The sequence below is a fragment of the Panthera uncia genome, chromosome F2 (assembly GCF_023721935.1).
Source record: "Panthera uncia isolate 11264 chromosome F2, Puncia_PCG_1.0, whole genome shotgun sequence".
Lineage (NCBI taxonomy): Eukaryota > Metazoa > Chordata > Mammalia > Carnivora > Felidae > Panthera > Panthera uncia.
The window spans coordinates 49448194-49475563 of NC_064812.1; the positions used below are offsets into that span (position 1 = coordinate 49448194).

The following is a 27370-nucleotide window of genomic DNA, read 5'->3' on the forward strand; positions in this document are numbered from 1 at the left end:
GGCTCTGTGCTGACAGCTCAGAGCCTGGAGCCTGCTTCAGATTCCGTGTCTCCCTCTCTCTCTGCCCCTCCCCTGCTCATGTTCTGTCTCCCTCTCTCTCTCAAAAATAAATATGAAATTGGGAATGCAAGCTGGTGCAGCCACTCTGGAAAACAGTATGGAAGCTCCTCAAAAAACTAAAAATAGAACTACCCTATGGCCCAGCAGTTGCACTACTAGGCATTTATCCATGGGATACAGGTGTGCTGTTTGGAAGGGACACAGACACCCCCATGTTTATAGCAGCACTATCAACAATAGCCAAAGTATGGAAAGAGCCCAAATGTCCATCGATGGATAAATGGATAAAGAAAATGAGGTACACATATACAATGGAGTATTACTCGGCAATCAAAAAGAATGAAATCTTGCCATTTGCAACGATGTGGATGGAACTGGAGGGTATTATGCTAAGTGAAATTAGTCAGAGAAAGACAAAAATCCTATGACTTCACTCATATGAGGACTTTAAGAGACAAAACAGATGCACATAAGGGAAGGGAAAGAAAAATAATATAAAAACAGGGAGGGGGACAAAACAGAAGAGACTCATAAATATGGAAAACAAACTGAGGGTTACTGGAGGGGTTGTGGGAGGGGGGATGGGCTAAATGGGTAAGGGGCACTAAGGAATCTACTCCTAAAATCATTGTTGCACTATATGCTAACTAATTTGGATGTAAATTTTAAAAAATAAAAAATAAAACAAGTTAATAAAAATAAATAAATAAATACACATTAAAAAAAATTTTTAAAAGAAAAATTTGTGAATGAGAATAAATAGATAAGGTATTAGTGATAATATAATAGTAATAATGATAATAAGTAACTGAATAAATTAGGAATTGCTAAGTCCTTAATAAAGTAAATTAATTAATATTTATGTGGTCTCAAAACACATCCTCACACAAATATGTTAATTACAAAGGGTAAACAACGTTGCAGTGGAGAAACCTAACAGACACTGTCTTAAGTGATGAAAGTGAATATTCTCCATAAGAGAAAAAAATCACAATTGGTTGCCTGATAGGATGAAACGAGAAGAGCACAGCATCCAACACTGCTTTTCTGATATTCCTGCCAACGATGCATAACCTGTATCTAATCGTAGGAAACCTTGAACAAACCCAAATTGGGGGACATTCTATAAAATAACTGGCTTATAATCATCAAAAGTGTCAAGGTCATAAAACCAAGAAAAGACTGGAGGATCATTTCCAACTGAAGAAAACTGGACAACTAAATGAACAAGTTTTTCTCAAATAGATTAGGGGGTAATAATAAAGCAATATTAATTTCATGGTTGTTTTAGCCATGTTGCAACCATGTAGGACAATGTCCTCACTTGTAGAAAATATAAATTAAAATCTGTAGCAAGATAGAGAAGCAGGTTGGCAGCTTACTCTCAAATAATTCAGAAAACAATGTACTGTGTTTGCATTTTTTCTGTGAGTTTGAGATTATCTTCTAAATAAGAAATGTAAAAATCGAATCTCATTCTGTGTCTTGCATATACAAGTCCCTAATACAGTTCAAAGTTTGTCTCATTTTCTTTATTGTGGTTGGATTCAACTTAAATTAAAATGCAAAGTGCTTAATAAACATAAATCCAATACACGTATGGGAAACAAAAGAGATCTATATTAGTATTTACAACTCTTTAATCTTGTTAAGAGATCAACAACTTCAACACACACTTAGACCTTTTCCCCCTAAGAGATAAATAAGTTCACAATCTTCAAGATAATCAGTGCTGTGTAGACTTTTTTAGTCTACTAAAGTCCAATTTGTAACACAGAACCGATGCAATACTGTAGCAGAAACCATAAATTACAAATAACTCTCATGCAAAAGCAGTTACACTCCCCATGATACACCCCTTCAAACAGAACATTACTTTTTCTGAGGAAACAGACTTCTTTCTCTGACTAGGATACTTTACAACATGTCCTTCCAAACTAAAGAAACACTTTACCATTCAACACTGGTATTTTTAAAGCCATTAAAACATCTGGTGACACAGGTAGATTTAATAACCATGCCTTTAAAAGGAAACCATTTTTAAGAGATAGCTTACATTTTACTTGTTACATTAACTTATAATGTATTTAATCCCAAGCAGCAAGATAATTACCAAAGATATCAAATAAAACATTTTAAAACATTCAGTTCGTTAAATATTTACTAGATGGCAAGCTCCTGTGAAGGGTAAGCTAGATGGGGGAAAACAAAAATGACCAATATCCACATTAGTCTTCAGGAGATTATCTTCTGCAACCAAGTACAGCATTATTACACAACTTACTGATTCTCAGTGATCCTATCAAGAAGACTACTGCAGAATAATTTGAATTATTAAAATCTACATCTGGAGGAGAAGCGGTGTGTGACACAAATTAATAAAATCAAGGAAACTCAGCTAAACTTCTCTCGAGGACAGAAGCGTACCATGTGTTCAAGTCTTAATGTGATTAATGCTTAGTGTCGCTCCATTTGTACCAGAGAGAGTAAAAGGACTTCCACCATCCTCCTTCACCAAAAACAAACAAAAATATATGAGAGACGATAGATTAAAATGAATATCAGAAGCCAATTTACAAAATTACTTATGAGATTGAGGGACATGTATCAAAGGGGAGATGGGCTTTGCCAAGGAAATGGGTTGCAGGGTTTGTAGACTCATGGCACATTCATACGAGGCCCGGGTAAATGTTTTCCACCAGTTGACACAACACTAACCTTCACGGGACTGTTTGCTGCTCTGTTGCCAAAACATAGGAGAAAGCGGGGGACCCATCCATCATACCCTTGGGGCACTCCACCTGTGTGGTACCCTGCAATCTGTTAGTCTCAAACCATGTCAATACATTGGGCAAGCACTGTATCTAATCAATTATTAACCAGTTTATCATTAACATTACTGCATGACTGTGATATAGGGCAAAACTCATTAAAGTTTAAACAGTCATTTATATCCAGAGGAATTCCTTGCCAAAATGGTATCGGTTCATTTTGAGCTGTGAAATAGACAGAGTAAGGAGTTATATCCCCACCCCCACCCCCACCCCCACCCCCAGGGCACTCATATTGTTCATTCTATTAAAGGTACCATGCGATGAGCATCGACAACATAATCAAAACAAAAATTCACTTTAAAAGGAAGTATTATCGACTTTTTATGAATTGGAATGATAACAAGACAGCAAGCTGACTCATTTGTGTAGAAAAAGATATCACAATCTTATCATTCTGGAAAAGAATTTAAATTTTTCACCAAACATCACTGAGAGATATGACTGATTCAATCTCTAGGGCAAGGGGAAGATCTTAATACATTCTGAGATTTGTGATGCCTGCCATGTTTTCACACAGGTTGAAGTAGATGCACTTCATGGGTTTTAACACACATCAAACAATGTTTACTGTTTGGATACCCATGAGGGAAAATCTGAGACAGATGAGTTAAGTTATTAGTTTGATTAAAGAGATCTGATCTTTGTGGTACTGAAGCTGACAGCAGCCATATGGTACCTGTAAACCAGAATCCTGGGAAAGAACTGTTACTAGGGATTTTTGTGTTTTGTTTTTTTCTGCACCGACTTGTTTGGGGTGGTCGACTGGTGACAACTTTTAATGGAAAGAGGCTCTCACTTTTCGGCCCTTCAGAGGCTGTGGCGGACGGTGATTGCTCAACAGAAAAGCTGCTGCTTCGCCCTCCGAGGTACAGAGGAGAGTGCGGAACGTGGCCAGCTGTTGAAAACAAGAGAAGAGTTCGTTTCAGCATAGAAAGTCACACCTGCGGGGACACCTAGGTGGCTTGGTCAGTTAAGTGTCTGACTCTGGATTTCGGCTCAGGTCATGATCTCACAGCTGTAAGATAGAGCCCCATGTCAGGCCAGCTTGGAATTCTCTCTCCCCTCTCTCTCTGCCTCCCGTCTGCTGATGTTCTCTCTCTCTCTCTCTCTCTCTCTCTCTCTCTCTCTCTCTCAAAATTAATAATAAATAAACATTAAAAAAAAGTCATATATAACCTTTCCCTTACCAGGAACCAAAATACTGCAGTAAAAGTGTTCTAAATTATGAGTCATATATATAATAAAACAATACTTCTACTAAGTTCTCACCACTATACAAATACCTATGGGTTCAAAAACTTAAGTACATAAGCATTCTTTATCTGGAGATGAAAGTAATAGGAGGAAACAACATCTAGAATGTGGTTCAAAGAGTCCATATCTAGGAATCAGAGAATGTCACCTACCAAGTCAGAGGAGGACAGTGGAAAGGTCACTGCACTGGCTTTCAAGGCTAGGTCCCATTTCTGGGCCTGGTACAGACCAGTTGTGTGACCTTGAGCTCTAGCCTTCAGTTACTTCATCTATAAAGTAATGCATTGGATTATATTCCTTCAATAGCTGTCTTCCAACTCTTGGAATTACAATGAACGCTTATCAGTATTCCAGCACAACATGGCCTCAGTTTGCACAAGAACCTTGTGGTCCTCATCCTATGGAATTTTGATCTTTTAAGTACTGTTTTCCTGAAACAATTATTTTGCCCTCACCATACTTGAGCCTTGGAAACAACAACCATGGTAAACATCTAGTACCCTTCAACCTCTGATAATGTTTAAATACAATTTAACTGGGATAGGCATATTTCTCATCAAAAGAACTTAATTTTTCTTATTACAAAAAAAATGTTTACTTATCTTACAAACTTCATACAATATACAAGCATCAAGAGGAAGACAGAAGTTACTAGTAATCACAAGACATAATCACAGTTAACATTATGGAGTATATCCTTCCAGATGTTCTTCTTTATATAAACACATGAGCACACATGCACATACACACAATGTGTTTTATTACAAAAATAGGCTCAACTGCCATGCTCTTTTGAAACTTTATTTTTTTAATTAATATATATCTTAGATATCTTGCCTGTCAATAAACATAAATCTATGTCACTATTTTTTTAAGTTTATTTATTTATTTTGAGAGACACAGAGACAGTGTGAGTAGGGGTGGGGCAGAGAGAGAGGGAGAGAGAGAAAATCCCAAGCAGGCTCTGCACTGTCAGCACAGAGCCTGATGTGGGGCTTGGACTCATGAGACAATGAGATCATGGCCTGAGCAGAAACCAAGAGTCAGACACTTAACCAACTGAGCCACCCAGGCACCCCTATGTCACTACTTTTAATTGCTGAAAAGTTTTCTATTATAAGCATGATTTATAAATTATTCACCAATTCCTTGGTGATTTAATATTTTTTATCAAGATTTAGCACTGGTCTACAGTAGTAAAATGAAGACTGCTAACTGAATAATTCTACTGTCACAAAAATATTCACCTAAAATACATTGTCAATTAACACAAGTAAGTTTTGGGTGTTTGTTTTGCTGCTCTGCTTCAGCAAAGACTAATTATTACATATTGAGAATGAAAGCCTCCATTGTCTAAGCCGAGTTAGTCACCTAATCGCAGAGGCAAGTAGATTCAGACTAGGATACATCTATTAAGTTTCTGTCATCATTGTTTAACTGAAGCCTAAATGGATGTGGGCCTACATGGCAGAGAAGTAGGGGGATCCGTACTTCCCACATCTCTAACTGAAGCCTAAAATATTTCTTGCACAGCCCTGGCCGGGATGGGAGGCAGAGGTGACAGAGGTGCTCCACAATAAGCAGGCAACAGTTTGTAACCACAGTCCACGGAGATAAGTTCATGCATCATATACAAGCAGCCAGGTCTCTCCACAAATGATACTTTGAGGTGTCTTTTATTATTTGTTTTTTTTAAGATTTTATTTTTTAAGTAATCTCTACGACCAACGTGGGGCTCAAACCCACCACCCTGAGATCAAGAGTCATATGCTCCACTGACCAAGCCAGCCAGGCGCCCGAGGTGTATTTTAAGAGGTATAGATATGGGCAAGACAAATATTTACAACTTAACTATTACTCATATTTCATTAGACCAAATTATAGCTAAAGCCAGATGAGACTCGAATAATTGTCTGGTGAAGTCAAGCAGCAGAGGAAAATAAAATCTAAACTCTGGATCCATAGGGAAGACACCCAGGCTTTTCCCCAGACCATGCGGATCAGGTTTGTCTGGAGTGACCTCTCCAGGTGGCTGTGCAGGAATCCGGAATCTGGAATCAGGGCACCCACTTGCTGGCCTTGGCCAACATGACTTGCCTCCCAGTGAAACTGCTGATTCCTCTGAAAACCTGGGCTTTATTTATCTCGCCCATCCTCCTTATAACTCCTCTGCAAGTTGATCATGGCTCCCTACCTCTGCAACACCTTGACCTCATGGTGTAAAACTGGAATTTACTCTAGATCTTTCTCTGAACCTATCCTGATGTCTCACCAAACCCCTGACCTTTTTGGCTCTGGATTTCCCTCCCAGTCGCTTTGCCCAGCTAGGTAGACCTACATCTGCCAGTGTCTGCTCAGATTTGCTTTTCTTGACTCTGCACAAGAAAATGCACATCCTTGGCTGGCCCCTACCAGTCTCCTCACTTTCCGGACCCCAGGCTTCTTGCAGACAGAGAATTGGCCACTCTGTCACTAAGGCTCATAGCATCTATGGGGGTCCTAGCAGCAGTCTCCACAGATCAGCCTGATGTCTGAGGTAGGTATGACCTGTTTTGCTATTTTTCTTGGCTCTAATACTCAAATTTTAATTTCCTTATATAGCAAGCCCAGCAAGCAGAAATACTCTCTTCTAATGTTTTGTAAATAACTTTGCTTATGTCACTCCAGTGCTCAAATGTCTAATGGCACTCCACTGCCTGCCAAAGCTGGATAATAATGAAAATAAAATCTCTTACAGAACATGGTAGGCCAGGCAATGTGCTAAGTGCTTTACATACATATCTCATTTAATCAATGATATACTATTATCCCCACTTTATTTTTTTTTTAATTTTTTTTTAACGTTTATTTGTTTTTGAGACAGAGAGAGACAGAGCATGAATAGGGGAGGGTCAGAGAGAGGGAGGCACAGAATCTGAAACAGGCTCCAGGCTCTGAGCTGTCAGCACAGAGCCCAACGCGGGGCTCGAACTCACGGACCGCGAGATCGTGACCTGAGCCGAAGTCGGACGCTTAACCCACTGAGCCACCCAGGCGCCCCCATTATCCCCACTTTAAAGATGAGGAACTTGAGGAACAGCTAGGAAGTTTCAATAAATAAGCTGTCTGGCAGATAAGTCATATACTAACTAACCACTACTGCATCTCTTTTTTCCCCCTATTTTCCCCTAATGTCTTTTCGTTAAGTTTTTATTATGGAAACTTTCCGACATACACAAAAGTAGAAAGGGCAGCATAATAAACCACCACAAACCCATCACCCAGCTTCAACAACCATTAACACAGCCAATTTCATTTCACCCATATTCTCATTCATTCTCTTTCCACCTCCCATCCTGCCCAAACTGGATAAGATTGAAGCAGATTCTGAACATCATATCGTTTCAGGTGTAAATATTTCAAAATATAATTCTAAAATATGTAATATTTCTACCTCTAATAAGACCCCCAAAACAAACTTATTAGCCTGGCTTCTGAATCACCGGGTTCTAACTGACTAGATTATCTCCGATTATGACCACACACAGGTTCTGCTCTAAGCCAGTTTTATGAAGGGTGGCTCCAGAGCACCTGAATGAAAAGACTTTGGGGTGATTCATAAAACTTCAGGTTGTTGAACTCTACCCCAGACCTTCTGAATCAGAAATTCTGACAAGGTCCAAGGGTCAACGTTTTGGTAAGCTTCCCCAGGTAACTGTTGTATACCCTAAAGCTTGAGAACTTCAGGTACAAAGTTGCCCACATATCTTTTGTACTTCCTTTACTTGCCTTATTTATGGTGTTCCATCTTGAAATTGCTCCCTTTCCTTTACTACTTCAAACCAGCCACCACATTTTCCCTAGACCAGATGTCAGCTCTTTCATGAAGTCTTTTCCTGATTTTTCCAATAAAATAGTCTCTCCTTTTTTAAACGTCCTTACACTTTATATCTCTTACATACCAAGCACAGCCATTGTGATATCCTTTCTTAGGCATTTATTTTATCTTGTCTATTAGATTACAAACTACTTGAGGATAAGGGACATTTTTAACACTTCTTTGTAATTTTGTGTATTATGCCCTACAAGAATTAGCAATTAATAAACGATTCTAGAATTGACTTGTACTGTCTCCTATAATTTAGAACTTTAATTTCAAAGCTAACTATACACACTTTTATATCAAGTCAAAATCAATGTTCAACCGAATGGATTCTTTCCCCATTTCACATTTAGCCTAAAGATGCAGAAGCTAAGAAAACTATTCCTAGATCATTATCATTAATTACAAAATATAACATTTTACTATTTAAAAAGGATGTTAGAACTTTGCTTCCAGATATGCTGGACTGCAGACAACCTCCCTGTGGAAAACAACGCTAAAACCCAGATGTAATACAAAAAGCAACTAGTCACAGGTACTGGAGAGTGAACAGAAGCAGAGGGACTCAGGTGGGGAGTTTATCCTCACTTGAAGGAGAGATGGGAGCTCTATAAGTGAGTTCCAATTTCCAGTTTTTCACCTGGAGCTGAGAAGAGTCTGCAAGGTGCACACAGTGCAATGGAGCACACTGGTGTTACAAGGATAGAGGCAGAGAGGGTCATCAACTCTACACCCAAGAACCACACATGGCTGTACTGAGACCAGAGCTGCTGCATGAGAACGAAAACCTGAAGTTCAAGCCCTATCAAAAAAATTACCTGCTAGCACAGAGGAAAAAGTGCTCATCAGAGAAAAGTAACTGAATCCAGAATGTCCACAACTTAATGTTCGTCACATCTAGAATACAATAAAAAATTACTTAACATGCCAAGAGGCAAGAAAATGGAACACCTTCTCCAAAAAAGCAACTCCATTGCTTATGGAGTGACATAAGCAAAGTTATTTTCAACATCAACAGAGTCACACCCAAGATGAACCAAATTAGGAATTTACAAGAATTTTTTTTAACTTTTAAGTTTTTTGTTAATGTTTATTTATTTTTGAGAGAGAGAGAGAGTGTGTGTGAGCAGGCGAGGGGCAGAGAGAGAGGGGGACACAGAATCTGAAGCAGGCTTTGAGCTGTCAGCACAGAGCCCAATGTGGGGATCGAACTCACAAACCACGAGATCATGAGCTGAGCTAAAGTTGGACGCTTAACCAACTTGAGCCACCCAGGGGCCCCTGAATTTACAAGGATTTTTAAATGAGTATTTTAACTACCTGAGGGTCATATGTTAAACAAAGCATCATTTTAATGCTTGAGAAATCTTAGGAGAGTAGTGGTAAGTCTCAGAAGAAAAATAGATATAATAAAAGAGAACCAAATAAAATTTTAGAACTAAAATATAGAATTGCTAAAACAAAAAAATTAACTAGATAGACTTAATAGTCAAATTGACATGACAGAGGACAGAGCAAATGAACTTGAATATAGATAAGTAGAAATTATCCCTGGTGAAGAACAGAGATTAAAAAATTACTTAAAAAAATAGAACCTTGGGGATGTGTTAGATGATATTAAAAGGTTAAAGTATGCATAATTGAAATATCAGAAGGAAAGGAATGAGAAAATGGGGTGCAGGATACATAAAAGTTCAACTCATAAGTCATCAAAAACTTAAACGTAAGAGCTACAACTATTAAAGTATGAAAAAAATATTTGGAGGCATATAGTTAGATTTAAGAAATCTTAAACAGGTCATCAAAAGCACAAATTATAAGGAATAAGTTGATAAAAATGAATTACATCAAGATTAAGAACTTTTGCTCTTCAAAAGACATAGTTTTAAAAATGGGGGGGGCAAGCAACAAACTGGGAGAAAACTTTGCAGAACATGTATTTTAAAAAGGGCTTTATCCTGATTGTATAAAGAACTTTTGCAATTCAATAATGAAAAGACAAAACCCAATTCAAAAAGGAAAAGATGATTTGAACAGGTATTTCACCAAAAAAAAAAAGATATACGTAGTCAATAAACGTATGAAAAATGCTCAACATTACTAGTCATCAGATGAATGCAAATTAGAAATCACATATAACCTCTAGAATGGCTCAAGTTAAAAACACTGACAACACTAACTGCTGACAAGGATGTGGAAGAGCTAGAAATCTCATATATTGCTGGTGAGAATGGAAGATGGAACAGCCACATTAAAAAACAAGATGGCAGGTGTGCCTGGGTGGCTCAGCTAATTAGGTGTCTGATTTGGCTCAGGTCATGATCTCACAGTCTGTGAGTTCAAGCCCCACATAGGGCTCTGTGCTGACAGCTTAGAGCCTAGAGCCTGCTTCAAATTCTGTGTCTCCCTCTCTCTCTCTCTCAAAAATAAAATAAAAACATTTAAAAAAAAATTTTTAAACAATATGGCAGTACCTTAGAGAATTAAACATGAATTTACCACATGATCTAGTAAATCTAGTGTTAGGAACTGCCACAAAACGTGAAAACATGTGTCCACAAAAAAATATATGACAATTATTCCTAACACCCAAATATGGATAGCTATTATTCATAATAGCCCCAAACTGGAAGCAACCCAAATGTCCATCAATTGGTAAATAGATTTTAAAATAATGTGGTATACTCTTATGTGGATCCTGAGAAACTTAACAGAAACCCATGGGGGAGGGGAAGGAAAAAAAAAAAAAGAAAAAAAAGAGGTTAGAGGGGGAGAGAGAGCAAAAGCAAAAGAGACTTTAAAAAACTGAAAACAAACGGGGGGTTGGGGGGGGGGGGGGGGGGGGGGAGGGTAGGTGATAGGCATTGAAGAGGGCATCTGTTGGGATGAGCACTGTTGTATGGAAACTAATTTGACAATAAATATCATATAATAAAAAAAATAAACCGATAAAAAAATAAAATAATGTGGTATATCCATATCATAGAATATTACTCAGTAAGAGTCAGTGAATCTTAAAAACATTATGCTAAGTAGAAACACAAAAATCTATGTAACTGTATGATTCCATTTAAATAAAATTCTAGAAAAGGCAGAATCCTAGTAACAGCATCTCAAAGACTGCCCAGAGCCATGGTTGAGTAAGGAGGTAGAGCGCAAGGGAATTTTCGGGCCAAGTGATCTGTTTCATATCTTGATCTAGTGGTTGCTGCACAGTAATATACAATAACAAAATCAACTGCACACTAAAATTCATGAATTTTATTGTATGAAAAGATCATAACAAATAAGAGAGATTTTTTTTTAAAAAAAAAGAGCAAACAATTAAAACCAAGTATTCTGTACACTGAATTCAGTAGATGAGTAAGACAATTTAGATAATTTAGGATAACCCTAAGAAACTTGGCAGAAAAGTTAGCTTAGCCTTCCAAAGAGAATGATGGATCTGTTATCAAAACTATCTGAAAACAGCATATCTGTTTACTGGCCTGGCAGTTAAATCAAGCATTTCAATAAGTGACTCTGGGGACAAAAATGGGCTTGAATCAAATAAAAGAAAATGAAAACTGTCTGATTTGCCTTTTTGGTCAAACAGTGACTTGGCAAGAAATAGCAGGAGAAAAACCTAGAAAAAAAAAATTGGCACTAACTCACTAAAAAAAGAATTTAATCTTCATGGCTAGTGACATTATATGGTAGAATTGGAAAATAAATAAAACAATGTGCCTCAGGGACTTCAAAAATAAACAGCTGCCGAAGTTGAGATTAAAAATTATCGTTTGGAAAGTAACTCTCAAGTGGTATACACAAAAGACATATTCATTTTACTTTATAGGAAACAGATAACTGAATAATCATCTCAACTCTCTCAGGCTTTGGATTTTTTTTAAATAACATTTAGATCAGTTCTGAATTTACAGAATTATTAAAAAGATTGTACGAGTAGTTCTCATATACCTCATACTCAATTTCCCCCATTATTAATATTTTACATTACATGGTACATTTTTTACAATTGGTGAACCGATATTAATATGTTACCATTAACTGCGGTCCATCCTTTATTAAGATTTCCTTTGTTTTTACCTAATACCTTTTTATGTTCCAGGATCTCACCAGGAAACAGCATTACACTTGGTAGTCATATTTCCTTCAGCATTCTTGATGACAATTTCTCAGATTTACCTTGCTTTTGATAACCTTGACAGTTTTGAGGAGCACTAACCTGCTGTTTTGTAGAATGTCCCTCATTTGGGCTTTCTCTGATGTTTTTCTCATGGTTAGACTGGGATTGGACTTTTAAAATATCTTTTGCTTCATTCTTTAACTCTTAAAATCACCATAATGTCATATTATAAAAATTTAGATTATTACCCAGATAATCACGTCCATCTGTTTAGAAAATGTCTGAAAGTACTCCTACTATAGATTTAAGTGAATGTAAGTAGATCACAGTGAATTATCATTCATACTAAAGCTCTAAAATATAGCTATTATTTTATATATTCTACCATATAAATACCCCATTAATACGTAATATTAATTAATCGAGACCTAAATAAGATACAGCAGTGTATCCACACCTAGTCACAATTCCTAACTTTACAGTGAGTCATTTTTTTTAATGTTTATTTATTTATTTTGAGAGAGAGAGAGAGCACAAGCATGAGAGCAGGGGAGGAACAGACAGAGAGATAGAGAATCTCAACAAGGCTCCACATTCAGTGTGGAACCCAGGGCAGGACTTGATCTCATGTGAGATCATGACCTGAGCAGAAATCAAGAGTCAGACACTCAACCAACTGAGGCACCCAAGTGCCCCTACAGCGAGTCATTTTGTTTAGGTTAGTCTTATGCATTTTAAGGACCTAAATTATATTCTTTAACATATTCTCTTCCAAATGGCAGGTGGATTTTAAAAAGTTATTTTCCAAGTGGCTTTAAGAAATAAAAATATCCTTAAAACATGAGGAAGAACATGAGCTCCTATTATTACTACCTTTCTATTATAATTTATCAATTCCTACTGTTAACTTGTTCAAATTTAACAAAGGAATGTAAAAGTAAACAGTTTAACACATGAAGGAAAGAAAAATGTATTCCATTACTAAGGCCACTGAATCAGTGACAGGTCATTTTTCTTATGACACAATGCACCTTATTCATGACTGGAAAAAGTCGCAGGAATTTCCATGTCAGTCAAACTCTGGACTTCAATCCCAACTTTTACAAAACGTTTTAATTAGTATGTTCCAGAGTATTATTTGGCTTTAATCCTAAAGACAAGGCCAACAGAAGTTGGATGTGTTCAACATGCCAAGGAGAAATGTTATCTGACATGACCTTGGAAAAGGTGAACCAGCTCTAGTCTTTGATTGGGGGAAAAAAATAAACAGCTAGGAAGGTGGGCTAGACCAAAATAGAAGTGCTTTATCAGCTGCAAAAATTATTAGACTATGTTCTTATTCAGATTTTGCAGCAAGTAATTCAAGTAGGAAAACAAAAAGAAAATAAAACCCACTAAGCACAGCATCCCAGAAGATATAGCATCCACTTGTCAGATTGGTTAGTCACACAGATTGTAGATCTGAGCAGAGTTTCTAGGCCCAAAGACATCTTGAGCCTGCAGACTGCTTGGCTTATCGTGGGGGCTCAATATGTTTTTCAGAAAAACAAGTGAGGAAATGTCTTCACTAAAACAGCACGGGTGCAAATGCTCAAATAGCGCCTTAGCAAATGCTCAAAGTCCCTCAAGCAGCCCCACAAAAGTTCTGTCAACAAAAGCCTAAAGATCCATTGTTGTTCTCACTGCTTACTTTCTGAATGTCAAATTTGTAGGAGGAGCAGGTCTAGGGACTGAGGTCAAAAAGGAGAAAGTCCCCTTGATGAGCACTGGGTGTTGTATGGAAACCAATTTGACAATAAGTTTCATATTAAAAAAAAAAAAGAGTAGCCTCTCTTCTGATTTGCTCATTTATATCCTAGCCTGTTTATATCTGAGACCAAAAAAGAAAACACTTATAGCCTTTAAAGCCACTTCACTTTCCTCAGTGTCTGTATGCACATGGCATTTCTAACAACTGGGAGAGAAATCATCTAATCATAGAAAGTCAAATAAGAAAGGGACACAAGTTTTACCTGGTCCAACCACCTATCTGATTAATGAAGGGAAAACACAGGCTTCATAATGCAGCTGAAATTAAGGGCAGGGTTTTTATTTTTTTAAAAAGTTTCAGTCCCGCTTCCTCTAGTAAATCAGAATCAACCTTGAAGCAGTGACATACCTGTTGAGAGCTGATATTTATAGGTTGTTTTAAAACGATCCATGTGACACTCTCAAGAAGAGGTGGGACCGTAAGGGAACCAGGGTATGTCCAGTAGTCCCAGGACGGAGGAAGCAGAGATAATGGGTCAAAATTCGTGAATCGAGTTTGTTTACCCTAGTGGAGAAAAAAGAATTCCTACAAATTACAATGGGATAGCTTTACACAGACCTCAAAAAAACACACATCCCATGAAATACGATTTTACTGGAATTCTTTAACTCATGGAATTATTTAGTATCTGCCTTTGTATCTTTAAAAAAAGTATCTGCCTTAATCTAAAAATTTTACATGAAGCAGCACATTACCTAAATTTATTTAAGAAGCACAAGATTTGTTTGAAATGTGCTGCAACTAAATGCTTATTGTGCAAAACTCCAATATGAGAAACTAAGTATGCATAGATTTATTAGTAATGGTTTTAGATAATTTAAGACCCCTTCATAATTTTCAAAACACACTTGGCAATAGGTTAATTCTGCTCTATTGGTCAAGTGTGTTCCAAACCTGCTTCAAAGCAGATAACATATCCAATGTCCAAAGTCTAAGTTATTAAAAGAAGGTAAGAGAATTCAGGAGAGAACAAGTCATTAGCAAACAGTATTTTATTTTACCTTTTCTTTAATGGAATCCAAAATGTCAGTAATCTTTTGCAGTTGAGAATTGTGTTCACCAATCTGAAAGCATGAAATTTCAAAAGAAATGGTTACTGTTAACAGAACAGGTCTGATTCACTCCATGCCAGTCACTTTTTTTTAACCCTTTTTTTGAAAAACCTTTGCCAACCCAGAACAAACGGTAATTGTTCTATAATGAATCTGTCTTTTACCTGCTGGCTTTAGCATGCCAGAGAATGTGAATAACAAGATAATGTTACAGGGCTCCTTGGCTGAATTATAAGTTTGATTCTAAAATGAGTAGTAACAGCTACATATTCTTTAGCTTTATGAAGGCTTAATGTACAGGTTAACTTAAGAGAAAACTTGCTTAGGAAACTCTAACATAATACTTGCCCAATTCAACCAGAAGTGACCTTCAGACCCTACATCTAAACAGACTCTTGTGACATCAAAGTATTAAAAGAAAACATCTCCCATTCTCAACCTAAAATGATTTGAGGTCCTGAACCAAAACGATATATTGTCATGAGTAGAAATCATCAGAAAAATAGATGTAACTCTTTTCATTGTTAGGGATGTCCTGAATCGACCTGAAGGTTTTAAATCCTTCAGAATGAAAGTATAATCTCTTGCTTCACTTGGACTCCACTGCCACCAGCAGACTTGGTGGCCAAAGGGAGGGAGCCGCTGCCATTCATGCCTCCCTCCCTTCTGCCCTGGGCTTCCCCCAGTCCCAGCCCCAACGAGTTACATCACACACAGAGTCGGTGGCAAAGCAGAAGTGCACGCCCTGCAAGAATGTGGTGCAGTGGGAGCCCAACCCACCCACGGGTATTATAACAATGATACTTGCCTAATCCCATGTGAATATTAGACAAAGGAAACTACAACAAAATTTTTAAAAAATTGGCCAGTGTGTCTGAGACAACAAACCATTGTGGTAAAACTAGTGTTTCAAGAATCAGGAACTTGAACTTGACTGTCTGTTATCTCTAAAGACTGTGCAATCAGGAAGAGCCTACAATAAAGCCTACAATAAGAGCCTACAATAAAGATCTTCTTCTCAGAATGTTAGTGTTATTCCTGCTACTATTATTGTTGTTGCTGCTGCTGCTGTTTCTACCCACATAAAAATGATCAATGGACAATAAGAGGAAACAGAAGACAAATCTCCTAAGGTAGTTGTGGGCTATTAGATGAATCATAAATTAATACATAAATTTTTAACATTAATTGCAAAAGGAAAACATTAAAGTTAGAATGAGTTTACTATTAAAAGTGGTAGACTATCTTCTGCATGACTGAAACTCTTTATCCAACATGACTGATTAATTACTTAAGATGAAATCAGTGTATTCTCACCTGTAAAAATACTCCCAAAACAGCTAGTCCATCTGGCTCATGAGCTGCCTCAACAAAGCTGGGATATTTGTCTGAATTCCAATGAACAACATGGAGCTGAAAGGGAGGTATGCAACATAATTCAAATGTTTTATTGTAAAACATCCCTAAAAACATAAATGAAAATAGAATATTTATATAGATGTTCTGGTGCTGTGCACTCATGTATATAACGTATTCTTCACAAGAATCTTGGACAGAATCTTATTTGTTTTCATCCAAAAACCAGAGACAAAAACCATGGCCACTTAGTCTGTGGTGCACTATCAGAAGTTCTACATCACTATTTAGAATGCTCTGGACTATCCTGCCAAGGAACAATCTCCAGCCATTGCTCCTGAGTGACTTAAGGCTCCCCCACAGCCTTGCAAGGGTGGGATTGCAACAGAGCCACCTTAGGTCAGGTCCCAGCTGGTGGCAGAGTCCACTAAATGAGCTTAGGCTCACAGGATGGTGGAGAAGTCCACTGAGGTCTGCAGTGACTGAGTCCTGCTGCTAAGGACAGTGCCAATTTTTCCTGAAACTGCCCAGTCAGCTGTTCATCACTGTACTCTAAGACTTTTTATGGCTTGAAAGTGCAAACTTGGGGCGCCTGGGTGGCTCAGTCGGTTAAGCGTCCGACTTCAGCTCAGGTCACGATCTCGCGGTCCGCAAGTTCAAGCCCCGCGTCGGGCTCTGGGCTGATGGCTCAGAGCCTGGAGCCTGCTTCAGATTCTGTGTCTCCCTCTCTCTCTGCCCCTCCCCCGTTCATGCTGTGTCTCTCTCTGTCTCAAAAATAAATAAACGTTAAAAAAAATTAAAAAAAAAAAGTGCAAACTTTCCTTAACACAACTATTTTAAGCAATATTCACACATTTATTACCATCTATAAATATGTTCAGATCCTTTGCTGACAGCAACTTTTAATGGGGACAAAGAGGCTTTGTCTAGGAACAGGAACTAGGAACCAGAGGTGTCTGAGGATGAAAATGAGAGGCAGGTGGTGCTACTGAGGTGGGGGAAAGGAAAGATGGGGAGAGGGAAGGAGTTGGAAGACTTGGAACTCTAGAAAATAGGTTACACCTACTTCACAACTTGGACCTCATGCAAAATCCAAAGGTGTTCTAAATGTTCTGCCATTGTAAACAGTGCAGTATCCCTATCACACAAACAACTGTGGAAGACTGTAGAATAACAATACGGCAGAAAACCACTCTGGGAAGATCTTCATTCCTGATTAAGGGGAAGAACAATCTAAACTAAGACAGATGCTAAAGGGCAATGTGCCACACTCACATGATTCAGCCAAGATCACGAGTAGACCATGTGGTCTAACAACCCCTATATGAGGGACTGACTTCAGATAAAAATCTCCTTTAAATAAATCCTTTTGGCAACTCAGGAAGGAAACACATATAAAGGGTTTCATGCACAAATAACCTTTCTAGCTAACTCTTACAGAGAGGATTTAGTATGTTCAAAGACATGTTTTTAATCCCATGCTTTAACTATAACTTCACATCTTACAGGCAACTAATATGGGGGATTTCTGAATAAATAAGAATTATCATAAATAGCCACAAAACTATAAAATAGTACACCATCCACAAATAATCAAGGACAACTGTGGGATATCCAGATAGAAAATACAAAAGTGGGTCCCACCCTGTGACCCAGCAATTGCACAAAGGATAAAAAAAATACAGATTCAAAGGGGGTATGTGCACCCCAATGTTTAGAGCAGCGTTATCAACAATAGCCAAACTATGGAGAGACCCCAAATATCCATAGACTGATGAATAGATAAAGAAGATGTGGTACACATATACAATGGAATATTACTCAGCCATCAAAAAAGAATGAGATCTTGCCATTTGCAAGGACATGGATGGAGCCAAAATGTATTACACTAAACAGGAAAGTCAAACAGAAAAAGACAAATACCATATGATTTCATTCATATGTGGAGTCTAAGAAATAAAACAGATGAACATATGGAAAGGTGGGGGTCAGGGAATAGAAGAGAGAGAAACAAACCACAAGAGACTCTTAAAGACAGAACAAACTGAGGGTTCATAGAGGGAGGTGGGTGGGGGACGGGCTAGATGGGTGATGGGCATTAAGGAGGACACTTGTGATGAGCACTGGGTATCGTATGTAAGTGATGAATCACTGAATATTACTCCTGAAACCGGTATTGCACTGTATGTTAACTAAATAAAATTTAAATGAAAAAAAAAGTGGAGGGGCACCTGGATGGCTCAGTCAGTTAAGCATCTGACTTCAGCTCAGGTCCTGATCTCACAGTTCATGAGTTTGAGCCTCACATTGGGCTCCCTGCTGTCAGCGCAGAGCCCGCTTTGAATCCTCTGTCTGCCCCGCCCTTGCTCTCTCTCTCTCTCTCAAAATAAATGAACATTAAAAAAAAAAAAAAAGTGGATTCGGGTGGTGCCATGTTCCAAGTTGGTGTGAGATAGTTGGAGGAGGAACAAAACCTGAAAACACTAAATGATGAAACAAAATTCATTTGGCTCACATGAGATAGATGACATTCCACTGGAAGGGAGGGGCTGAAAAGAACATTAAGGTTGTTTAAAATGGCTCTGTGCCAATCCATCAGCTCACTTAGTAAGAGATGACACCAAAGAGATAGAAAGATGTGAAATGACTTCTTTAGGTTCACAACCACAATTGACTAGAAAATGAACATGTAACTAAAGAGAAATGAATCTATATATCCTTCTGCTGGTTAAAAAACAGCAAATGTTTAGGATATTCTGGGAAACTAGAGCAACAAAACTCTTTTTAAACAAGTCTTTCTCCCACACACCTTGCCTAACTGGCAGCAATACCTTCAGAGAAACTGTTATCACTTGTATTAGCATTTGTATTTGAATCAAAACTCAAACAAATAGCAAACTCACATTTCCTGACTAACAACAACAGCCACGGTGATTGAAGTCATAGTCATGACAACAATGGAAATGAGAAGATTCTTCCCTGTTGGAAAATAATTCCTAAATAATAGTATTATTCAACTTTGGCATTTTTAACTGTATACTACTGATATGTCAATTACGCTTACCATGCCCAAGATTGCCATTAATGTTAAAATCATAGTTTTACTATCAACTACATATTTAATATGCTTACTATATAATCTGCACAAACTGGAATCAGATGAAGTTCTAAATATGGAGTGGATCAGGGGCGCTTGGGTGGCTCAGTCGGTTGAGCGTCCGACTTCGGCTCAGGTCATGATCTCACAGTCCGTGGGTTCGAGCCCCGCGTCAGGCTCTGTGTTGACAGCTCAGAGTCCAGAGCCTGCTTCAGATTCTGTGTCTCCCTCTCTCTCTGCCCATCCCCCCACTCATGCTCTGTCTCTCTGTGTATCAAAAATAAATAAACATTTAAAAAATTTTAAATATGGAGTGGATTATTAGTCTACTTTGTATAGATGCCTAACCCTTGGGATATGGTTTTTCATGATATAGATCACTTTAATCTCTCTATAACAGTTAGAAAATCATCAGAGTAGACCTCAAGTTAAGTTTTTATATGGTACATTTTAAATGGTTTTCCTTTCCTTTCTTTTCTTCTTTTTATTTTGTAAGAGGGTACAACTCAATGACAGTCACGAAATTAGGTACAAATGTAGCTGGAAAAACTAATTAACGCTTTAGACTCCTATCTACAGCTCAGCACAAAGGGACTCTTTTGAACCTGAAACTAAAAGTAAGTGACTCCCAAATGCCTCCAGCGCCAGCTTGGACCTCTTCCCTAAAGTCCACACTTGCACCCAACAGCCCTCTTGAATGTGAGCCAAGGATATCTATCTAATAGACACCTCAAACTTAACATGTGCAAAACAGAAAGTTAACTTCTCTCTGCAATCTGCTTCTCCCTGGACTTGCCCATCTTAGTAAATGGCAGAACCATCCTGTTTGTTCAAGCCAAAATCTTAGGAGTGTTTCTAGACCCCTCTTTTTTTTCTCCCTTCAATCTTGTCATCCTTTTCATTTCCAAGTCCCACTGACTTCACTTCGCAAACACATCATGGACTCATCTAGCTCTCTTCATCTCCACCACACCCATACCCCAAACCATCATTGCTCATTTGCACTACATCCATAAGCTTCAAATTTGTCTCCCTGTTTGTTTCAACCTTAGTCCAACCTCTTCTCCACATAGCAGCTGGTTCTATTTTATAAAATATAAAGTAGAACATGACATTCCCCTGCTCAAGACCTTCCATCATCTTTGTCTCGATACATTAAGGATAAATCCCAAATTTCTTACCATGCCCCACAAAGCCTGACAAGGCATGGTCCTTGCCTGCTTCTCCAGGACATGGCCTATAACTTCTCCCTCGTTAATTCCAATCCCAGAAGCCAAAGGCTTTTGCTTCTTAAACATGCCAACCTTACTCCTGCCTGGGGTCATCTGTCTTTGCTGTGCCCACTTGCTGAGAAGCTCTTTAGATTTTCTCATAGTGACTCTTAGACATTCAGTTTCAATTCACATAAATCACAAAGAAACATTTCCTAACTATTCAGTAACACTACCAGCTCCCATGGTATGTTCCTATCAAAGAACTTATCACGTACCATTTATTAATGTTTATCATCTACCTCTAACATCCCCCCAACTCTGAGGTCTGACCCAGACTTCCTCATTTTCCATCAGCATTCCTGTCTCAAACCAGAAAACATGACCCCCTCCTCCTTTCCCCTTCAAACCAAATTAATCAACAAATCCCACTGAAGGCGGATACTTCCAGTCTATACTTCTAGCCAGCACTCCAGTTAACTATACTATCATCGATTTACCTGGAACTCCCCCCAAAAATCTCACTGATTCCTCTTATCAATCCCTGCTTCAACCCAATTTATTTTCAAATGGTACCTAGAATGTTTTTTTAAATGCAAATATGATCACTTTCCAGTTCAAAGCTAGTCAGTGGCTTCCCACTGCACAGAGAATGAAGTGCACAATCCTTACATTGACTTACCTTACTAAGTGCAGGCCCTCCAGCCCTTCCAACCCTACCTGGGGCAGCTCTCCTCCCTGTTCATGCACCAATCCAACTAGCCACTTTGTTCTTCAAATACGGGATGGACTTCCCACCCCAAGTCCTCATACATGATCCCGTGCAGGACCACTGCTGTCTCTCTCCTTTGCCTGGCTCACTGCTGCTCATCCTTTGTTTGGGGCTGAAGGGCTCTTTGCAGGGAAGTGTTCCCTGTTCTATCCCTACTTCCTTCCAGCATTCCCTTCAGGATGAGCACAAGTCAGCTAGGCAAACATGGGGGACATAGTAGGGTCACAATGAATTCTTAAAGAGTGAATGAATTCATGAACAAATGAAAATAAGAAATAGTCTTAAACATATATTAAAGAAAATATGAAATTCCAGTCAAAGCTTTATCTCCTTCAAGAAGGAAAGTCTACAAAGATGTTTCTTGCTCTGCAAGTCAGGACTCCGAGCTTCTGGAAAATTTCAGGATATGGGTGCCCTTTTCAAGAAACAACTTGCCAGCTCAGATAAGATCTCTCTGAGAGTACGCATTCAAGTTTATGAAACTAGAAAGTAAAACCATAAAGCAATGTGACTAATTTTTCTTAGTTGTTTAGGAATATTACAAAGCAGTAACCCAAGGCCAGCTCAATTGCCACAAAGCCTTTAAGATTTAGAACAATGTGTTAAATTTAGAACACAAAATGTGAGAAAGCAACATGAAAACTGTTCAGCAGATGATATAAACTGAGGCACCACACAGATTCAGAAGTCCCACTTCCTACATTCTTGGCTTCTTTTCTCCACTGATATGGAACACTTTGGATATACATTTTATTTCCCCATCCCGAAAACAGAGCAGGTCCCACACCTTAAGCACTTGGCCTCAGACAAAAGTGTTTTAAGTTGACAAAATGGACACTTTGGTTGATAGACTCAAAGAATAGATGTACCTGTGAATGCAAGAGTAAAACTGGAAAAAAGTTCTGTTGGTTGGATTTCTCTGAACAGCAGAATTATAAAGGAGTATCCATACTCCACAGCTCAGTAACCATGAGAAAATGAAGAACTTTACTGGCCTGGTAACACTGCTCTGTCTCACCTAGATGGCTCACAAGCCAAATTATTTTCACATAAACAGCTTTGGTTGAGTCATACAATAATTCACTTTCACCTCATGAAAAAGTTGGGTGTTAGCAATATTTAACAGTATAAAAACTTGAAGTATATTATGCTTTATCATTGAACAGAGGATTAGAAAAAGTAGAGTGTTATTAACAAATATAATTATAAAGAAGTGACTTCCCAATTAAAAAAAAAAAATCAATGATGGATGCCTGGGCAGCTCAGTCAGTTAAGTGGCCAACTTTGGCTCAGGTCATGATCTCGTGGTTCGTGAGTTCGAGCCCCGCGTCAGGCTCTGTGCTAACAGCTCAGAGCCTGGAGCCTGCTTCAGATTCTGTGTCTCCCTCTCTTTCTGCCTGTCCCCCACTCACATTCTGTCTCTGTCTCTCAAAAAGTGAATAAACATTAAAAATTTTTTTAAAGAGTCAATGAATGCTTTATTGTGTTATGCTTTACCAATGACCTTAATAATTAACAGATTCCATTCTATACCTGTAATTATAGATGTAATGTAGAGTTTAGGAGAATTTGTGTCTTTGTTTTTTCTTCCCTACAAGAAACTCCGCCATTCACTATTACCTCTACAAAATATGATATTAGTATGTATCTCTGTCTGGACCAAATACGTACACAGTTGGGCCCCAATCAAATGTCTCTTTCTCTGCCTTCTCAGTCAACTTTCGGGAAGCACAATAGATAGTATAGAAAGATTTGTAATTTGGTATCAGACAAACTTGAATTTAAATCCATCGTACCCACCCCCTAATTGGATAAGTTACTTAATCTCTCCAAATCTGCAGTTTACTCATTTCTAGAATGAGCACAATAACCCTAAGCTCTCAGAGTTGGTATAAGACTCAGAAGAGCCACACTGATCGCTCTCATATTGATAAACTCTCATGTTGATTGAATAAAGCAATTTCAGACACCGAGAAACCTAACTGACTCAGGATCAATTTGGAGTCAAGAGAGTTGCCCTCTGCGTTCCTTAAATTCCATCACCTAGGAAAACACTGAATCATGAATCTATGTCTGTTGGCTTACCTCTGCAGCGTATCTCACTCCATCCACCACATGTTCAGAGCCGTGATCATCAGCAGACCCCCAATGCAGGTGAAACTGCCGCAGCCTGTAGTTTCCAGTGAGAGGACCCCCACGCAGAACTAAAATGGCGATGCATTTTCAATTGTGAGCAAGAAAACAATCTTTACACATGCTGCTACAACCCACATCATCTCCCTGAACACACGCAGGTCCTCCAAGGAAGTGTTTACAAATGTGTCATTCAGTTTGTGGACAGGAACACAACTTTTAGGTATATGAGGAGTGCGTACAAACATTTTAAAAGGTTGGAGAGTCTACAAAACAGATTTTTATGGAATATCTGGGAAATCACAGCAGACAGTGCTTGGAAAGTAGAAGAAATTAGGAGTTCTTAAAGGTAAGGAATTGGTCTGTTTATTGGAGAATGTCAGCCTCTCTGAATAAGGATGTGATTATGTAAAAAGGGCCACCTTGAACTTGGTAGAGCAGTCCAGCATTATGATTAAAGAATAGTGTCCTGCACTGAGAAGACCTGGGCTCATGCTCTTACTGGTGATCTTGCATGAACTCTAACTTCAAAGCACCAGCTTTCATGTCTGTAACCTCAAGAGAGTAATGCTCCCTCCTCCTAATGCTGTTTTGAAACTAGAAGAAAAGTTGAATACAAAGGACTTAACACTGCCTGGCACACAGTGAGCATGCTGGACATGTTAGCTATTATTACTATTTTATTGTGTTAGGATTACTACAAAAACTGGCCAAGTAAGCATATCTTCTGTACTTAAATTCTATCTTCCCAGGGAAACCTGGAATACAGTGCAAAATTAACTCTTTTCTGACAACAGAATCATATCTTAAGTATATAGAAAATCTTCTTAATATAAAACATAGCTCTAACCTGTCTCCTCCTAATTAATCTTTATTGGGCATGTTTATGGCGGGATAAGACAGCATTGGATATTGAATATACCATACACATTACTAATCTCCCATCAACATCCAGTAGAATTAAGTGTTAGATTATGAGGTGCAGTCTTAATAACAGTTTGATTTAAATGACCTTCCTCTTCAGAGATTTCAGATAGGTAGACAGAGATAAAGAGAGAGAGAGAGAAATCTCAAAATTTGTCAGGAATGATCCATCTTATATATGAATCAAAAGATGTTAATGGGGTTCCTGGCTAGCTCAGTCAGCAGAGCATGTGACTCTTGATCTCAGGGTCATGAGTTTAAGTTCCACATTGGGCATGGAGTCTACTTAAAAAAGAAGCAAGGGGCGCCTGGATGGCTCATTTGGTTGAGCATCTGACTTCGGCTCAGGTCTAATCTCATATTCTGTGAGTTCAAGCCCTGCATTGGGCTCTGTGCTGACAGGTCAGAGCCTGGAGCCTGCTTCAGATCCTGTGTCTCCCTCTCTCTCTGCCCCACCCCTGCTTGCTCTCTGTCGCTCAAAAATGAATAAACGTTAAAAAATTTAAAAAAAAAAGAAGCAAAAGATGTTAAGAGGTATCACATGCAGTAAGGATGCCTAAGGCACACGCCTCTTTGAGCTCTTTTGTGGGAGAAAAATGATCCAGATGGCTGCCTCTATTAACCAGTACAATTGAACTCATTTCTTCCTTACTCAGTTTGACTCAGTGAAGTTGAACATCAATGATTAAGAGTTACCGTGGTTGGAATCAGCAAACCTGGGAATGGTCCCAGCTCAGCAACTGAATTATGTGATCTTTCAAGATTCACTTAAGTCTCTGTGGGCTTTAGCTTTCTCATGCATACTTGTGTTCATCTGTCCGTCTGTCTGTCTATTTTTAATTAGGAGATAGGACTGGATGCTTTTTGGCTTATACAATTTTCAAAATTACCAAGGGAAAAGATTGAGCATATGCAATTCATTTTGTGGGTTTTTTTTTTTTTTTTTTTGGAAGATTGAATGGTAGGAACTTCCCTACCATTAGATTTATTTGGTAAATAAATCTAATTTACCAAATTAAATTTACCAAAAAAATTTATTTGGTAGATTTATTTGGATCCAGATTTTTTTTTTAAATAACCAAAGATGGCTATTTCCAAAACCCTCTGAAAAGTTAAAGAGAAGAACCATTTACATCAGACTCTAAGGCTTGCTCTTCTGTTACACCGTTATAAGCAGAGTAATGTTAGGGTTTTGAGTCTCCCACTGGACAGTGTTCATGAGGGCAGAGGCTCTGTCCAACTGGATCATTGCTGTACCCATCATCTAGCATGGAACCTATCACAGAGGAGATGTATGATAAATATTCGATGAATGAATGAATAAAACATTTGATTTGTCTTTAAACAAACATTTTCAAAGATCATTCACAGATAAATTAATTTAAAAGGCAAATTTCCCTAAGTGACTCCATACAGCATGGATACAGTGGCATTCCAAATGAAAAGAAATCAACAATTCTATTGTCCTTTCTTTTCTTGCAGCAGTAGCATAAAACCTGAGCTGAAACATAAAGTCATTCCTTCACAGATAAAAGGCAGATTACAGAGCTTGAGTAATCAATGTGGAATTAACTTTGGGAGAAGATGCAAATAAGCTGGCTCAGGAGAAAGAAAATGATACCAAAAAACACACATTGTTAGGGAAACATCCAAGAATAATGGCTGATCTCTGGAAAGCCTGCTCAGAATCCAGGGTTTAAAGCCAGATTAGCATAGCTCTGCTAGTTAAGCAACAAAGATTGCCTTACACTCTACATATGTGGACTCCACACGTGAGTGTTTCAATTAAAATATCCAAACTGGGGGCTCCTGGGTGGCTCAGTTGGTTACGTGTCCAACTCTTAATTTCGGCTCAGGTCATGATCTCATGGTTCGTGAGTTTGAGCTCCATGTCCAACTCTGAGCCGACATCATGGAGCCTGCTTGGGATTCTCTCTCTCCATCTCTCAATAAATAATGAATAAATGTTAAAAATAAAATAAAATAAAATAAAATAATAAAATAAAATATCCAAACTGGGACCATGATCAGCAACTGTCTGTGTGTGAAGAAAACATTCTCTTAGAACAGAGCTCTTCTGAAGAAAGCTTCCCACAGGATGGGGAAAAGTAAGTCAAAATATCCAGGTTAATTTATCACTGACTTTGAGATACTCTATAATAAAATAACATAACTATAGTATAAAATGAACAATGGCAACAAAAATTATTTTTAGGGGGAATGAGTTAGTGTTTTCAAGCATCAAATCATTCACCTTCCTCTGTAACCCAGATGAGTAACTAAATATTATTGTCTCCATCTTATATCCGAAAACAGTAATTGTTTCTCCCAAATCATACGTGGTATACATATATAGTCCACTTATCATTTCATTCAGAATTTTTTAAAAATCTATTCCAAATAAAACACTCATATAAGAGGTCCACAGAGAGTAAGCAATCAGAGTTAAGTGCCATTAAAATTTGGGAACTTTTTAATATCTTAATAAAAGAATCCTTGTCATTTGTTATATGCTGCAAAGACCAACAATGTTGTGAAACTAGAATGTATATGTTACTCCATTGAGTTTGGCTTTTTTAAATTGTTGGTAACTTCTTCTTTTCTGAAACCACACTATAGCCAATGGCCTTAAATGGTAACCAAGGCTTGCAACAAAATCAGAAAGAAAATAATTTAAAAATTAACACACTTGTCTATGCATGCATTTACTGTCTATCCCACCAGGATACAAACTCTTCTAAGGCAGAATCTGTCTTGTTCTCTTGTATCTCTAGTGCTTAAGACAGTGTCTGCACCAATAAATATTAAAAACATAAAACAAGAGACCTCACCTGTAGAAGCACATCTCTGTAAACTTCAGTTTATAAGATGGCTACTGA

The 27370-nt window shown here is 38.1% G+C and overlaps 1 protein-coding gene across 2 annotated transcripts in view; it reads right to left on the bottom strand.

Annotated features, from left to right (window-relative positions):
* Nucleotides 1-3479: 3479 nt before the first annotated feature.
* Nucleotides 3480-27370, bottom strand: part of CA13 (carbonic anhydrase 13) — a 47957-nt gene continuing 24066 nt past the window's right edge. For both annotated transcript variants that reach the window (XM_049633212.1, XM_049633211.1), the window contains 5 exons: nucleotides 23520-23638; nucleotides 16316-16411; nucleotides 14948-15010; nucleotides 14295-14450; nucleotides 3480-3789 (listed from right to left, as the gene is read on the bottom strand). In XM_049633212.1, coding sequence (XP_049489169.1) covers nucleotides 3670-3789; nucleotides 14295-14450; nucleotides 14948-15010; nucleotides 16316-16411; nucleotides 23520-23638 — 554 coding nt within the window. In that variant the 3' untranslated portion in view covers nucleotides 3480-3669. The remainder of the gene's footprint in view (nucleotides 3790-14294; nucleotides 14451-14947; nucleotides 15011-16315; nucleotides 16412-23519; nucleotides 23639-27370) is intronic.